Genomic DNA, 15,479 nt, shown 5'->3' on the forward strand with positions numbered 1-15,479 from the left:
TTTTCCCCTCCTCTCTCCATTTCTCTCTGTCCTATCCAACAACTATGACATCAATAACAACAATAATAACTACAACAATAAAACAAGGGCAACAAAAGGGAATAAATACTTTTAAAAAAGATTTATTAATATGAGAGATGTAAGCATGGCATCATTCTGGCAAATGCAGCACCGGGGGTTGAACTAAGGCTCTTATGTTTACAAGTCCTGCACTCTACCTCTGAGCTGTCTCCCCAGTCACATCCCATACCTGTTTCAGCAGCAGCACAGAGCCAGGCTTCAGCTCATTCAGGCGAGTCTCAAGCAGCAACCTGTGCACCGTGCCCTGCATCTCTCCTGCAAACACCACATGCCCATTAAGTCTCAGTTAAGGGCAGCACAGCAGTCAGTCTCAGTTAAGGGCTGCACACTACAATATGCCCGTCTGCCAGTGGACAGGATGACTCTTCCTCACCTCCTGACCTCAATGGAGGCCACTCATCAGACCCACCTAGACCTGACCACTCACCTGTGGGGTCCTTGAACACTGCACTAGCGTCCATGGTGCTCCGAGTCAGGGACTTGATCATCACTGCCATGTTGGGGACTTTGTTCCTGGGAAGCTGTTTCAGGGCTGCCTGGTTATAAGAAAGGCATTTGCAAAGCCAATCCTGCCCCTCCTACCTGCAAGGGTCACAAGCTTGCCTAGGCACATGGAAGTGTATGGTGCTGATCCTTTGTGGAGAGCAGAGGAGCTATTTAGAGGGTTTGCTTCATTTCACTTGGTGGCCTGAGGCCAACAGGTTCACTATTTCTCTCTCTCTTTTTTTTAACCAGAGCACTGCTCAGCTCTGGTTTATGGTGGTGGTAGTGGTGGTTGATTGAATCTGAGTCTCTTTGCATAACCATTATGCTGTCTACCCCCACCTGCCCTTTTCCAGGGCTAGCTGGTGCTTGGTGCCAGCATGATGAATCCACCATTCCCAGCAACCGTTTTTTCCTTTTCTATTTTATAGGACAGAGAGAAACTGAGAAGAGAGGGGGAGGGAGAGAGAAAAACAGACACCTGCAGACCTTCTTCACCACTTATGAAGCACCTCTCATGCAGGTGGGGGTCAGGGGCTTGAACACAATCCTCAGGCATGGTAACATGTGTACTTAACCAGGTGTATGACCACCCAGCCCCTTTTTCTCTTTCCTCCTTCTTCTCTTTCTCCTTCTCTCATTTTTCTATGGGAGAGTTAATGGTTTATACTACAACTACTGGCACATGGGCACAATTTCTCATCTCACCAAGACAAGTGTCTGCAAAGCACTCTCACCCCTAAATCAGGCCCATTACCATATACCAGGGCCTGAAAGCTCCCTCCCCCTGTCCCTCTCCCTGTCCTCCTTCCCCAGAATCCTTTCCTTTGGTGCTTTCTGGAAAACGAACCCTAGGCCTCATGCATATGTCCAGTCCGTCCAGCTCTTTCTGTAGTCTCTTGAGAGAAAGAAGGGGAGAGGCACCAAAGCACTGCCCCATCATTCATGGCACTCCCATGTGGTGCCAAGTACAGGCGAGATAAAGGTATGCGCTTTACCTGCTGAGACAGGGACCAGGTTCTGTGTGTTGGTATCAAACAGAGCTCCATCAAGGGAGGCCACAGCAGGGCTACGCTTGCATATGTACTAACCTGTCTCTGTACATGACCCCTGACCAATGGGGATTCCTGAGGGGAGCAGTGTGTTTACCTCACTGCTTCCCAGACTAGGACATGCAAAGACAGATCTGTGACCCACTCTCCTCCTGCCTATTCCCAATGCTGTGGGTGGCAGTGAAAACATAAGTGGAAAATATGACCAAAGGGACTTGATGCTACCACTTCTGAGCCTAAGGTAAAAGGGAGCAATGCAGCTTCTTCCATAAGGTGGAGCAAGGCAGAAGAGGTCAGTGGAAAGGGTAGAAATATCTTTCCAGGCAGGCAAAATAGCTCACTCAGTGAGCTTTTTTGCTATGTATGAGACCCAGATTTGAGACTGGCTCCCACAACACTGAAGTAAGTTTCTGCACTGTAGTTTCTTTCCCTCTTCTTCTGCTCTCTGTCTGAAAAAGTCAGGCTGAAGCAGTGAAGGTCCAGAGATGACAAAACAAACAAACAAACAAACTTCCCCTTCAAGTCTCAGCACCCAAGACCCTTACCTTCCGCAGCACCATGACAATGCTGTAAGTAGAGAGGAAGCAGGTAGGGTCTCTCTCATCCAGGCCCAGAGCAGATTTCATGGTCATCCACGGACCTCGCCCAAAATCCTCTTCCGCTGACGCCTGGGAACTAGTAACAATCTGGCACAAAGCAGAGGGGGAGCCTGCATTAATGGGTCCACCACGCTACAGACCACAACTGAGACAGGATGGAGGGATGGGAGAGGAAGGGAACATTTCCTCTAGCATGGTGGTCAGTCGCTCATTTATTTAGTTAGCTATTTTGCCAGCCCACTAGAATTTCTTAATACTCATTGTATTCTCTTCCACGAAGGAAGATGGAATGGACTAGGCCTTTCATGCTTAGATGGTTACCGAAAGCTGATCCCCCAGCTTTGGTTAATGTGTGGCTGGCACCAGTCTAAAGCTCATTTTATGCCAGTGCAATTGCCTCTCCCCAAAAGCTCCTTGGTAGAGAGCAGCATAAACTTTGAATCACGACTCCTGAAGTAGGTCGGGATGTCCCTACTCTCAAACGAAGCTCAGAAAATGAACAATGGCACAGAAGCAGTTACCTCTGTCTGGAATTTAGCCAGAGCACCGTGAGTTGGAGTCTGGGGTGTGGAAACCATGATCTCCTCCAGATTCTTCCCGCTGTGCTATGAGGGGAGAGAAAAGGAAAAGGCGAGAGCAAGCTCAGCAGCTGTTATTTACAAGTACAGCTTCTTGTCTGGGTTACATAATGAGTTCAGGAAACTATCAGGGACAATTAACACATATTACATCTCTCCTAACGAAGTCTCAGGAGCCTCGCTGGCAGCTCATAGAAAACACTTTGGGGATCATTTTGGGATATGTGAGGAAGCTGAGGCTGGTGCAGAAGCAGAACCTAGGGCTGCCTGAAAGGGGCAATGACCTTTAAATGGGAAGGGGTGTGCCTCTCACAACCAGCCCAGATCCACAGAGTCCAATTATTTGGCATCTGACCCATGACTAGCTGGATGGAGCCTGTATTCCACTGATGCTGACATTCAAATGCTATGCACATATGCACAGCCCCACCTTCCCCATGCTAGTCCCACATGCCAGCCACAACATCAGGCTTTCATGCCTCTGTGTCTTTGCACATGTTCTTCTCGGCCTTTCCAGTGCTGAAATGTTCTCTGGAACACAGTCCCTGGACACACAACCATCAGTGTCCAAGTTGCCCATCCCAAAGTCCCCTCAGCAAATCTAGGGAGCTGGATTCTCTCCAGCATCTCTATCACACATGCTACTTAGAACAGTCTCTTCTAGGGAGTCAGGCAGTAGTGCAGCAGGTTAAGCGCAGGTGGTGCAAAGCACAAGGACTGGCATAAGGATCCTGGTTCGAGCCCCCAGCTCCCCACCTGCAGGGGAGTTGCTTCACAGGCGGTGAAGCAGGTCTGCAGGTGTCTTTGCCTTCCCCTCCTCTCTCCATTTCTTTCTATCCTATCCAACAACGACAACAGCAATAACAACAACAATGATAAACAAGGACAACAAAAGGGAAAAAATAAAATAAAATAATTTTAAAAAATAAGTAAAAAGATCAAAGAAAAAAAAGAAGAAAGGAAGAAAACCTTCCCTTCTCTGTACTTCCTTCCTTCTTGTCAACCCAGGTAGAAACATATTCTGAGAGTGGACCGTAGTAGAACCTGTTTCTCTCTCTCACTCCCTGGACAGCTATGGCATCAGACAGAGAGAAGCTGTCACTCACCTGATGAGGCAGGACCCCTGCTGGGCCAGGGAATCGGCGTGTTTTGGCAGGGGTGGAGGTGCGCATGGGCTGCTGGGGTGTCCTGCTGGCAGCCGTGACTAGCTGCACCAGGTGGTTAGTAACTACGGGTGTCTGAAGAGCGGCTTGGGGAGCCAGGGAAGAATGGGGACCTTTCGGGGTGCCAACAGGAGACTGAACAGAGGACAGTGGAGCTCGGGGTTGCAAGGGTCTCCGAGGAAATGATCCATGGACAGTCCTTGAAGGTGTGGAAGAGCCTGAGTTGGGAGTCTGAGGTCCTAGAAAGTGAGGCTTCCGACTTAAGCAGTTAACTGGAGACTGGAAAGACTGGTCAGAAAAATGATTTTGAGGGCTGCTCTGAACAGGCCTGTCAGCAGCTTGGGGAAGCTGAGGTGCTGAAAGAGAAGGACCTGCAGGACAGGCTTCCCAGTGCTGCTGCTGAGTGGGAGCTGCTGAGGCATTTGGGACAGGAACATCACTCACAGTACCAGGCTTCCCGCAAGCCGGTGGAGTCCTAAAGTGGCCAAGAGGAAGTTCACCCTGTGCTGAGGAGATGCTCACGAGATGGGTGGCAGGCATGGGCCACTTTTGGCAAGACCTGCTGAGATCAGCAACCCGGGCCTTTTTAGCCAATACTGAGTCCTCCCGCTGCCAAACAGGCAGGACTCCTGGGGTCTCACCGCTCACTCCTAGATCTGACTCCATGCCTGGCCCCTCCAGCTCCATGCTTGCCAGGATCTTATCAAATTCATCTTGTTCAGGTCCTTCAAAGCCACTGCTCACCTGCTGTTGGCTCTCAAAGGTTAACAGGGGGTGGCAAACTATAGATGGAGGTTTTATTGGCTCTTGGGGCAACTCTGTCAGTATCGCTCTTGCTGGATTGTTGGAAGTTGAGATGGGCCTTAAGGGGGCTGTTTTTGTGGAAGGTGGACCCCTGGCAGTCCTTGGCATGCTGGAGGCTGGAAGATGGAGTCCATGAGCTGGCTGGCCCAAAGTCTCTGAAGGAGCAGTGGGGCATGACAACAGCTGCCCTGCAGACTGAGCCTGCACACTGTCTCTTGGCCAGGAAGAGACAGGTCTCAGGCATCCGGAATTCACAGGGTGTGAGCCAGCAAACTGGTTCTCTGTATCCTCCACGGCAGACAAGAAATCCTATAGAGAAAGCAGAATGACTTTTGACATCAACAACAACAACAAAATTTTTTTGGGCCACCAGTGTTATTATTGCTGGGGCTTGGTGCCTACACCACACTCCATTGCTCCTGGGGGGGGGGGGTCTTTCTATTCTTTTTTGTTGCTGTTGATTTGTTTTGTTGTAAAGATTTTACTTATTAGGGGGCTGTAAGGGATTGGGTGGTGGTACACATGGTTAAGTGCATGTATCACCATGCATAAGGACCTGGGTTCAAGCCTCCACCTGCAGGGGAAAGCTTCACAAGTGGTATAATAATGCTGCAAGTGCCTCTTTCTCTCTACCTCCTCCTCCCTCTCAATTTCTATCTGTCCTATAAAATAAAATAAATACAATTTGTGGTCCGGGAGGTGGCACAGTGGATAAAGCATTGGATTCTCAACCATGAAGTCCTGAGATGGATCCCCAGCAGCACATGTACCAGAGCAATGTCTCGTTCTTTCTCTCCTGCCATCTTTCTCATGAGTAAATAAATACTTTATAAAAAGTACAATTTAGGGAGTCGGGCAGTAGCGCAGTGGGTTAAGCACAGGTGGCACAAAGCGCAAGGACCGGAATAAGGATTCTGTTCGAGGTCCCGGCTCCCCACCTACTGGGGGAGTTGCCTCTCAAGTGGTGAAGCACATCTGCGGGTATCTATCTTTCTCCCCCCCCCATTTCTCTCTGTCCTATCCAACAACGATGACATCAATAACTACAACAATAAAACAACAAGGACAACATAAAGAAAATAAATAAATAAATAATTTATTTTATTTTATTTTTAAAAGGTACAATTTAGGAGCCAAGCAGTAGCACTGTGGGTTAAGCGCACATGGTGCAAAGTGCAAGGCCCTGCGAAAGGATCCCAGTTCAAGCCCCCGGCTCCCCACATGCAAGGGGGTCACTTCACAAGCGGTGAAGCAGATCTGCCATGTGTCTATCTTTCTCTCCCCCTCTCTCTCTTCCCCTCCTCTCTCCATTTCTCTCTGTCCTATCCAACAACATCAATAACAACAACAATAATGACAACAAGGGTAACAAAGACAACAAAATGGGAAAAATGACCTCCAAGAGCAGTAGATTCATAGTTCAGGCACCAAGCCCCAGTGATAACCGTGGAGGCAAAAAAAAAAAAAAAAAAAAAGTACAATTAAAAAAAATATTTTATTTATTTATTAGAAAGGTAGGAGGAGGCGTATCGCACCAAAGTAAAAGACTCTGGGGTGGGTGGGTGGGGAAAATACAGGTCCAAGAAGGATTCAGAGGACCTAGTGGGGGTTGTATTGTTATATGCAAAACTGGGGAATGTTATGCATGTACAAACTCTTGTACTTACTGTTGAATGTAAAACATTAATTCCCCCCCCCAAAAAAAGGGTAGGAGGAGAGAGAGAAAGAACCCAGACATCACTCTGGTACACATGATGCCGGGAATCAAACTCAGGACTTTATGCTTGAGAGTCTAATGCTTTACTCACTGTGCTACCCCCAGACCATCTTCTTTCTTTTTTTTTTTTTTTTTTGTAAGATTTTATTTTATTTATTAGAGAGATAGGAGGAGAGAAAGAAAAACCAAACATCACTCTGGTACATGCATTGCTAAGGATCAAACTTAGGACCTAATGCTTGAAAGGCCAATACTGGGCAGGGGTAGATAACAAACATGCAAAGAGACTCTCATGCCTGAGGATCCGAAGTCCCAGGTTCAATTCCCCCATACCACCATAAACCAGAGCTGAGCAGTGCTCTGGCAAAACAAACAAACAAACAAAACAATCCTTTATCCACTGCACCACCTAGAGAGGATCTTTACAGATCTCCACTTTCTCTTTCTTTTCTGATAGAGACAGAAAAAAACCGAGAGGGGAGAGAGAGGAAGAGTGAAAGACACCAGTAACACCATTCCAGTGCTCATAAAGTTTCCCAGCTGAAGGTGGGGGCTGGGGAACTGAACCCAGGGCTGTGCAAATGTAACTGTGTAGTCTACTGAGTGAGCCACTGCCTGAGTAGAAGAGACACTGCTTTTATGTTTAAATACATGATATTAAACAGATAAATACAAACAAGAAACTAAGGCATGGAGCTGGGGAGCTAAGACTTACATTTGATGGTGAGGGAGACAGCATAATGGCTATACAAAAAGACTCATGCTTAAGGTTCTGAGGCAGGAGGTTCAATTACCCTTATCATCATAAGCCAGAACTGAGCATTGCTCTGGTAAAATAAATAAATAAAATAATAAAAACTTGCACTTGAGAGGTCACAGGTATGGTATCCAGTAGCACCAATAAATAGCCAGAGCTAAGAGGTACTCTGGTAAAAGTGTGTGTGTGTGTTCAGCATAAGCCAGAGCTGTGCTGTATTCTGGTGAAAAAACAAACAAATAAAAAGCAATAATGGCATCTTCATAACCCTTGACCTTGCCCATGAGCCCAAAACTAGGCTTCCTCCAGAAAGAATTCTAAGGCTAAATCTTCAGTAGCTTCTCTCTTTGGTCTTGGATTAGAGAAGAACAGCAACTGGGAGACCAGCAGGAGAAGTAAGCATACAAGAGCACCAAGGAATCAAATAAATCACCCAAGGTCACACACCCCATCTCAAGGAAAACTTGCTTCCTGGTGTCCAGCCTGTGTAACAAAGGATCTATCCAGCTGGTTATGCTGCTTGTCCTCAGCCCACATCTTTCCTCCACCACCTCCCCACATATACGCACAGCCTTCAGTAAGCCAGAGAGGCCTGGGATCCAGCAAAATAGGCAGAAGATAAATATAGCTTTCCAGGCAAGTTAAATTAAGTATGGATTCCAGTTGGGAAGCAAGGTGAGATTGACACCTCCAAGAGCAACAGACCTGTTCTGAGGGTGTTTTTGAGTCAGAACTGCTGATTTAACTGACAGGAAGGTCCCCTCCACCCCCAACCCCTGCTGTTGCATTGAACTGTCTGGGCTAGAAAAAGTCTCTCTCCCTTTCTATTTTGTGCATTAACAGAAGAGCAGAATACTCCAGCAGGGCTACCCTATGAATTAGCAATAATATTAATAATATCACTGTTACAGCAGCTTTAAAATCCTGATGACCCTGGAGGTTGATGGAGCCCTTTTTCCAGAAGAGCTGACTCCTAGACATGATGTCATCTGCCTTGGGCAGGGGGAAGAGAATTGCTCGATCATTTTCATAGAACAAGACACTTGAGCTGTCAGATTCCTTCACTCCCAATCCATTATTGGTCTAGCAGTCTCTCTATCACCTAGAAAAACCCAAGAGGGTCACTTTATTTATTCGTTTTCTTCAAGAGGGTCACTTTAAGATTTGCTTTTTCAGGCTGTGATTTTACATCTCTAAAACTGAAAGACTAAAACAAGGATGCATTTCCTGACTAAGCTGAATTATTTGTAAAACCAACAATCAAATCCTGAGAACAAAAATAACTAACATTTGAAACCTCACTGGGCCTGGCCAGGCACCATGTAAATATTTTACCAGAATTCTCTCAATGACTTCTCACAATGGCCCTATGAATGGGTACTATTATTACTTTTATTATTCCTATTTTATGGATGAAGAAACTAGGACTCAGAGAGGTCAAGTAACTTTACAGAATCAATGCTAGAATCCATACATGGCATGTTATTAGGGCCTCAATAAATGGGAAAAGCTAGAGGTAAAAAAAAAGTTGGGGGGGCAGGCGGTGGTGCACCTGGTTAGGCTCTCACACTATAGTGCACATGGACCGAGATTCAAGCCTCTGGTCCCCACCTGAAGAGGGAAAGCTTCACAAGTGGTGAAGCAGTGTTGCAGGTCTCTCTCCCTCCCCCTTCCTCTCAACTTCTGGCTAACTCTATCCAATAAGTAAATAAAGATAATAAAGATTGTGGTCCGGGAGGTGGCTCAGTGGCTAAGGCACTAGACTATCAAGCATGAGGTCCTGAGTTCAATCCCCAGCAGCACATGTACCAGAGTGACCTCTGGTTCTTTCTCTCTCTCTCCTATCTTTCTCATTAATAAATAAATAAAGTCTTAAAAAAAAAGATAGTAAAAATTAAAAAAAAAGATTAGGGAGTCGGGTAGTAGCATAGCGGGTTAAAGTGCAGGTGGCACAAAGTGCAAGGACTGGCGTAAGGATCCCGGTTCGAGCCTCCAGCTCCCCACCTGCAGGGGAATCGCTTCACAGGCGGTGAAGCAGGTCTGCAGGTGTCTATCTTTCTCTCCCCGTTTCTGTCTCCCCTTCCTCTGTCCATTTCTCTCTGTCCTATCTAACGACGACAACATCAGTAACAATAACTACAACAATAGAAAACAACAAGGGCAATAAAAGGGAAAATAAATATTAAAAAAACAGATAGCTACAGGGGAGCTGGGTGGTGGTGCACCTGCTTGAACATACATGTTACAATACACAAGGACCTGGGTTTGAGCCCCCACGCTCCACCTGCAGGGGGAAAGCTTTGCAAGTGGTAAATCAGGGCTGCAGGTGTCTCTCCCTCTCTACCACCCACTTCCCTCTTGATTTCTGGCTATCTCTATCCAGTAAAACAAGATTATTAAAGAGAGATAGCTCTGCACTGTTTCCTCACTCGTGAAGCTTCCCCCCTACAGGTAGGAACCAAGGACTTGACCTGGAGTGCTTGTGCGCCATAGCATGTATACTTAACTGAGTGTGCTGCTGCCCAACCCCATAAATAAAATTTTTTAAACTTTTCTATTTTATTTTTATTTTATTTTACTTTACCAGAGCACTGCTCAGCTCTGGCTTATGGTGGTGTGGGGATTGAATGTAGGACTTCAGTGCCTCAGGCATGAGAGTCTCTTTGCAGAACCATTATGCTATCTACCCCCACCCAAATAGTTTTTTTTAATTAATTATTATTTTTTTTACCAGAGCACTGCTCAGCTCTGGCTTATGGTGGTGCAGGAGATTGAACCTGGGACTTTGGAGCCTCAGGCATGAGAATCTCTTTGCATAACCATTATGCTATCTACCCTCCACCCCAATAAATATTTTTTAAAGTAGGTTTGAACAGCTAGTCATTGATTAAAATAGTGTGACTCTACACCATTCAATTCTATAAATGTAGTTTAGTAATTTCCATGTATGTTTGTCTATAGTCAGGAGGGCAAAGTCTCACATGGTTGCTGGCACTCTAAGTAGTTAAATTTCTTTTTCTTTCTTTCTTTTTTTTAATATTTATTTATTCCCTTTTGTTGTCCTTGTTGTTTTATTGTTACAGTTATTAATGTTGTCATTGTTGGATAGGACAGAGAGAAATGGAGAGAGGAGGGGAGGAGACAGAGGGGGGGAGAGAAAGATAGACACCTGCAGACCTGCTTCACTGCTTGTGAAGCGACTCCCCTGCAGGTGGGGAGCCAGGGGCTCAAACCGGGATCCTTATGCTGGTCCTTGTGCTTTGCACCACTTGCGCTTAACCCGCTGTGCTACCTCCCGGCTCCATATATATATATATATATATATATATATATATATATATATATATATATGTATATATATGTATGTATTTTTCCCTTTTTGTTGCCCTTGTTGTTTTTCATTGTTGTTGTAATTGTTGTTGTAGTTATTATTGTTGTTGTTAGGTAGGACAGAGAGAAATGGAGAGAGGAGGGGAGACGGGGGTAAGAGAAAGATAGATACCTGCAGACCTGCTTCACCGCCTGTGAAGCGACTCCCCTACAGGTGGGGAGCTGGGGGCTCGATCCGGATCCTTGTGCCTGTCCTTGCGCTTTGTGCCACGTGCACTTAACCCACTGCGCTACTGCCGGACTCCCCCCCGCCTTTTTTTAACCAAAGCACTGCTCAGCTCTGGCTTGTGGTACAGGGGATTGAACTTGGGACTTTGAAGCTTCAGGTATGAGAGTCTCTTTGCATAACCATTATACTATCTAACCCTGCCCAGTAGTTAAATTTCTATCTCTGGACTTTACTTAAATTTCATCTCTTGGACCAACAAGATAGCTCACTTGGATGGTGCACTGCTTTGTCATACATGTGATTTAGGTTCAATCCCAGCCCCCATAGCACTAGAGGAAACTTCAATGCTATGTTATCTTTTCATTTCTGTTTCTGTCTCTATCTGAAAAAGTCAGTCCAGAGCAGCAAAGCCCAGGTAATAGCAAATAAATCTTAAAAAATAAAAAGATGGGGGCCAAATGGTGGCATACCCATTACTATGCACACGGACCCAGACTCAAGACCCTGGTTCCCACCTGTAGGGAGGGAAGTTACATGAATGGTGGATCAGTGTGGCAGGTGTCTCTTTCTCTCCCGCCCATCCCCCTTGTTTTCCTATCACAAAGAGAGAAAGAAATTTCAAAAGGACACTAAAGGCAGTCAACCAGTCATGCTGGCATAACCCAGCAATAACGCTGGTGGCAAAATAAATTATTAATAAATAAACAGGAGGTTAAATTTAAAAGTAAACAAACCTGTCTCTTCCTGAGGAATTTTTTTTTGTCTTTTTTTTTTCCTGAAGAGTGTTGGAGGCAGCAATTTCATAACTTCAGATAGACTATCATTATTGGATCTGAGCAAGACAAAAGCCATGAAGGATGCTAGTTCTGTGGTTTCTGTACCCTGAGGTTAGAAAGAGCCTTGCCCAGCAACTCAGGAGGCAGTAGAGTGGAAAAAACACTGGACTCTCTAGCATAAGGTCCTGAGTTTAAGCCCCAGCATCACATGTGCCAGAGTAATGCTGTTTTTCTTTCTCCTCTTACCACTATCATAAATGAATAAATCTAAAGAGAGAGAGAGAAGAGGAGAAAATACCCGCCTGGGCCCCTCCCCAGAAATTAATTTAATTATCATATGTGAGGGCCTTAATGGTATAATTCTAGTGTGTCCATTTCAGCTCCTACAATCAGAAGACAGAAATAGAAAAACATGAAACAGAAAAAACAAAAACAAACAACAGCAACAACAAAACCTAAACCTCATATGGTAGAGGAGAAATTTAAAGCTTAGGAGGCTGAGGAAATAGCATAATGGTTATGCAAAAAAAATTTTCAGACTGGGCAGGAGTAGATAGCATAATGGTTATGTGAAGACTCATGCCTGAGACTTCAAAGTCCCAGGTTCAATCCTCTGTACCATCATAAACCAGAGCTGAACAGTATTCTGGTAAAATAAATATTTTTAGTTAATTTTTAAATATTTATTATTATGTATTTATATTATTTATTTATATTTATTTTACCAGAGCCAAATAAAATAAAATACTTTAAAAAAAAAAAAAGACTCTCAGGCCTGAGGCTCCCTGGGCCACTATAAACGAGAGCAGAACAGTGTAGTGCTTTAGTAAAAATAGTAATAGTGACAATCAATCAATCAATAATGAAAGTCTAGGGAATAATGTCCTGTGGTGCACCTGGTTGAACACACACTTTTACAATGTGCAAGAACCTGGGTCCGAGCTCCCAGGTCCAACCTGCAAGGAAGGAAGCTTTGTGAGTGGTGAAACAGGACTGCAGGTATCTTTCTATCTCTCCCTCTCAATCACCCCCTTCCCTCTCGATTTCTGGCTGTCTCTGTCCAATACATATAAAAGGAGGACAGTATGCTCCAAAATGTACTGGGTTGGGTGTTTACATCTTTTTATTTTTTTCTTTTTCTTGTGGGAGGGGCAGTATCTACATCTTAAGACCTCCCCCTGCCATCTCTATTAGACATTTCCTTACCTCATCTTCAAATTCCTCTTCCACAGCAAACAGCTTCTGCAAGCTGCATGCCTGAAAGAAAAACAAAGCAATTTGGCTGAAGGAGAAATACATTTACAAGTACATTCTGTCCTCACTATGCTTCTTCCTAATTTTAACAAGACATCAGGTGTTTTTCTTGCTAGTATTGAGGAAAAAGAGAAGAGATTAGTTTTTTTTTGGGGGGGGATTAATGTTTTACAGCCGACAGTAAATGCAGTAGTTTGTACATGCATAACATTTCTCAGTTTTCCACATAACAATACAACCCCCACTAGGTCCTCTCTCATCCTTTCCCAGAGATTAGAGTCAGGTGATTTAGTGGTCCCGAAGGTGGTGCAGTGGATAAGGCTTTGGACTCTCAGGCATGAGGTCCCCAGTTCAGTTCCCGGCAGCACATGTGCCAGGGTGATGTCTGGTTCTCTCTCTCTTTCCTGTCATGTCTCATGAGTAAATAAAATAAAATAAAATAAAATAAAATAAAATAAAATAAAATAAAATTCAGGTGACTTAGAAGCCTACTTTGTGAAATAATATACTTAGGTCCATCCGCATTCATCCTGGAAGAGGAAGGTGGGGGCAAAAGGGAGGCTGCCAGAGGGAACGTGGGTCACTCTTCAGACTCAGCACTGTGCCCATAAGCCTTAAGGATTTTGCAACATCCCAAAGATTAGATCTGTGGACATTCTGTCAAACATGAGACACTACCATAAATCCAGCACAGTGCCTTTATTTCTAAGATCTACGTCGGCGATTTCCCTCTTGGATCCATTGCCCCCAACCTATGCTCCTAGGAGGGTGGAATGGCCCAGCCGCAGCCACTTCTTCCTGGGCAGAAGGCTGCTGCGGGCAGCTCCTCGGTGTGCGCCCGGCCCCTGGTGCCAGGGCAGCATAGCCGGGCAGCCCCCCTCGCGCCCACAGACCAGAGCGGTGGGCGGGCTGGGCAGCAGGTCGGCTCAGGCTGTGCCCAGCGCTGCAGGAAAGGTAAACAGTTCAGCGCGATGCGACCGCAGGGAAACTGAGGCCCCGAGGGAGGTGGGTGGAAGGCGGGTAGAGAGGGCCGGTGCAAGGCCCCGGGGGCTTCCAGCCCGCCCTAACAAGACGGCGGGCCCCAGACCCCACCGCGCACCCGCCCCGCCCCGCCCCCGACCCCGCAGCAGCACCCGGAGGGGTCGGCCGCCCAGCGGCCCGCGGCGCCGCATTACCATGGAGACAGCTTGCGGGCCTGGGCCCCGGCTGGGCTCCTCAGGCCCCGACTGCAGTAGCTCGCCGGGGGTGGGCGGGCGGCAGTCCGAAAGATGGCGGCGTCTCAGGGACAAGGTCTAAGAAAAGCGACGGTGAGGCCCGGCGGGGCCGGAGGAGGGTCGCCGGGGTCCGCGCTCCGGACGCGTTCGAAGCCGCCGCCACTCCGGAGTCTCCGCCCTCTTAAAGGGTGAGTCCCACTTCTATCCCTCCGACACAAAGGCCCTCCATCCGCTAGTCTTCCGCCCGGGCCTTAAAGGGAAGTAGAAAGGCTCTCGGTCGCCCCCCAGCGTCCCCCTCTCGGTGGCTGATTCAAAGTGCACTCAGGTAAGAGCAAAATTGTGCAATGTCGTTCCTACCTAATTCCACTTTCCTGTGCTAAACACGGTAGGGACTGGGTACTAGAGCATAATTCTCATGCACGTCAGAATATAACCCCGTTGTTATTTCTCTCTGTTCCCCCGTCCATTGATTTATCAGTCTATTCATCCAGTCTTGAAACACACTTATTAAACAAAGATGTCTGGGTCTGCCTCTTTATCCTTCCTATTTCAAATTGGATTGCAGATCTTCCCTGTCACCTATTCTCTCACCTAAACCCCTCTCCCCACTCCTATGACAGCACTCTTTCCTTCTCAGCACTTTTTTTCTCTTTTTTTCTTTCTCTCTCTCTTTCTTTAAAGATTTGTTAATGATAGGAGGAGAGAGAAAGAACCAGACACCAATCTGGTACATGTGCTGCCGGGTATTGAACTCCCGGTCTCTTGCATTCATGAGAGACTAATGCTTTATCCACTGCACCATGTCCCGAACCACTTTCTCAGCACTATTTATATGTATAGTTATCATTCTTTACATCTTCTATAAATCTTTTTTAACCTTTTATTTATTATTGGATAGAGGCAGAGAGAAATTGAGAAGGGATTAGGAGATAGAGAGGGAAAGAGACACCTGTAGCTCTGTTTCACCACTTGTGAAGCTTTCTGCCTGCAGATGGGGACCAGGGGCTAGACCCTGAGTCCTTGCACACTGTAATGTGAGCACTTAACCGAGTGACCACAGCCTAGCACCTCATTGTTTACATCTTTTTTTTAAATTATAAAGCTTTATTTGTTTGTTTGTTTGTTTATTATTTTACCAGAGCACTGCTCAGCTGTGGCTTATGGTGGTGCAGGAGACTGAACCTGGGACTTCAATGCCTCAGGCACAAGAGTCTCTTTGCATAACCATTATGCTATCTATCCCCACCCCCTGTTTACATCTTTTTTCTTCTTTTTTATTTTATTTTATTTTACCTCAGACAGACTATGACCCACATAGTCAACGACTGCCACCTCTCCAGATTCAAAGGAGGTCTCGAAACTTTATACATCAGGCTCAACCTGACGCTGTTGACTGGCTACGGAAGAAGGGCAAATGCTAGAAGAAGAACCTCCAGGGTTAT

General features: G+C 46.1%; 1 protein-coding gene across 4 annotated transcripts in view; it reads right to left on the reverse strand.

Annotated features, from left to right (window-relative positions):
- Positions 1-14,351, reverse strand: part of HROB (homologous recombination factor with OB-fold) — a 22,583-nt gene extending 8,232 nt beyond the window's left edge. For 2 of the 4 annotated variants that reach the window (XM_060203397.1, XM_060203398.1), the window contains exons 1-6: positions 13,999-14,351; positions 12,776-12,826; positions 3,900-5,069; positions 2,737-2,820; positions 2,162-2,302; positions 509-617 (exon numbers count right to left, since the gene is read on the reverse strand). In XM_060203397.1, the coding sequence (XP_060059380.1) occupies positions 509-617; positions 2,162-2,302; positions 2,737-2,820; positions 3,900-5,069; positions 12,776-12,826; positions 13,999-14,001 (1,558 nt within the window). In that variant the 5' untranslated portion in view covers positions 14,002-14,351. Of the gene's footprint in view, positions 1-250; positions 337-508; positions 618-2,161; positions 2,303-2,736; positions 2,821-3,899; positions 5,070-12,775; positions 12,827-13,998 lie in introns of all 4 variants that reach the window. The other 2 variants (XM_060203396.1, XM_060203399.1) reach the window with 2 other exon arrangements.
- Between the last annotated feature and the right edge of the window lie 1,128 nt (positions 14,352-15,479).

This window comes from Erinaceus europaeus, chromosome 12, assembly GCF_950295315.1.
Source record: "Erinaceus europaeus chromosome 12, mEriEur2.1, whole genome shotgun sequence".
In the NCBI taxonomy this organism is placed as follows: Eukaryota; Metazoa; Chordata; class Mammalia; order Eulipotyphla; family Erinaceidae; genus Erinaceus; species Erinaceus europaeus.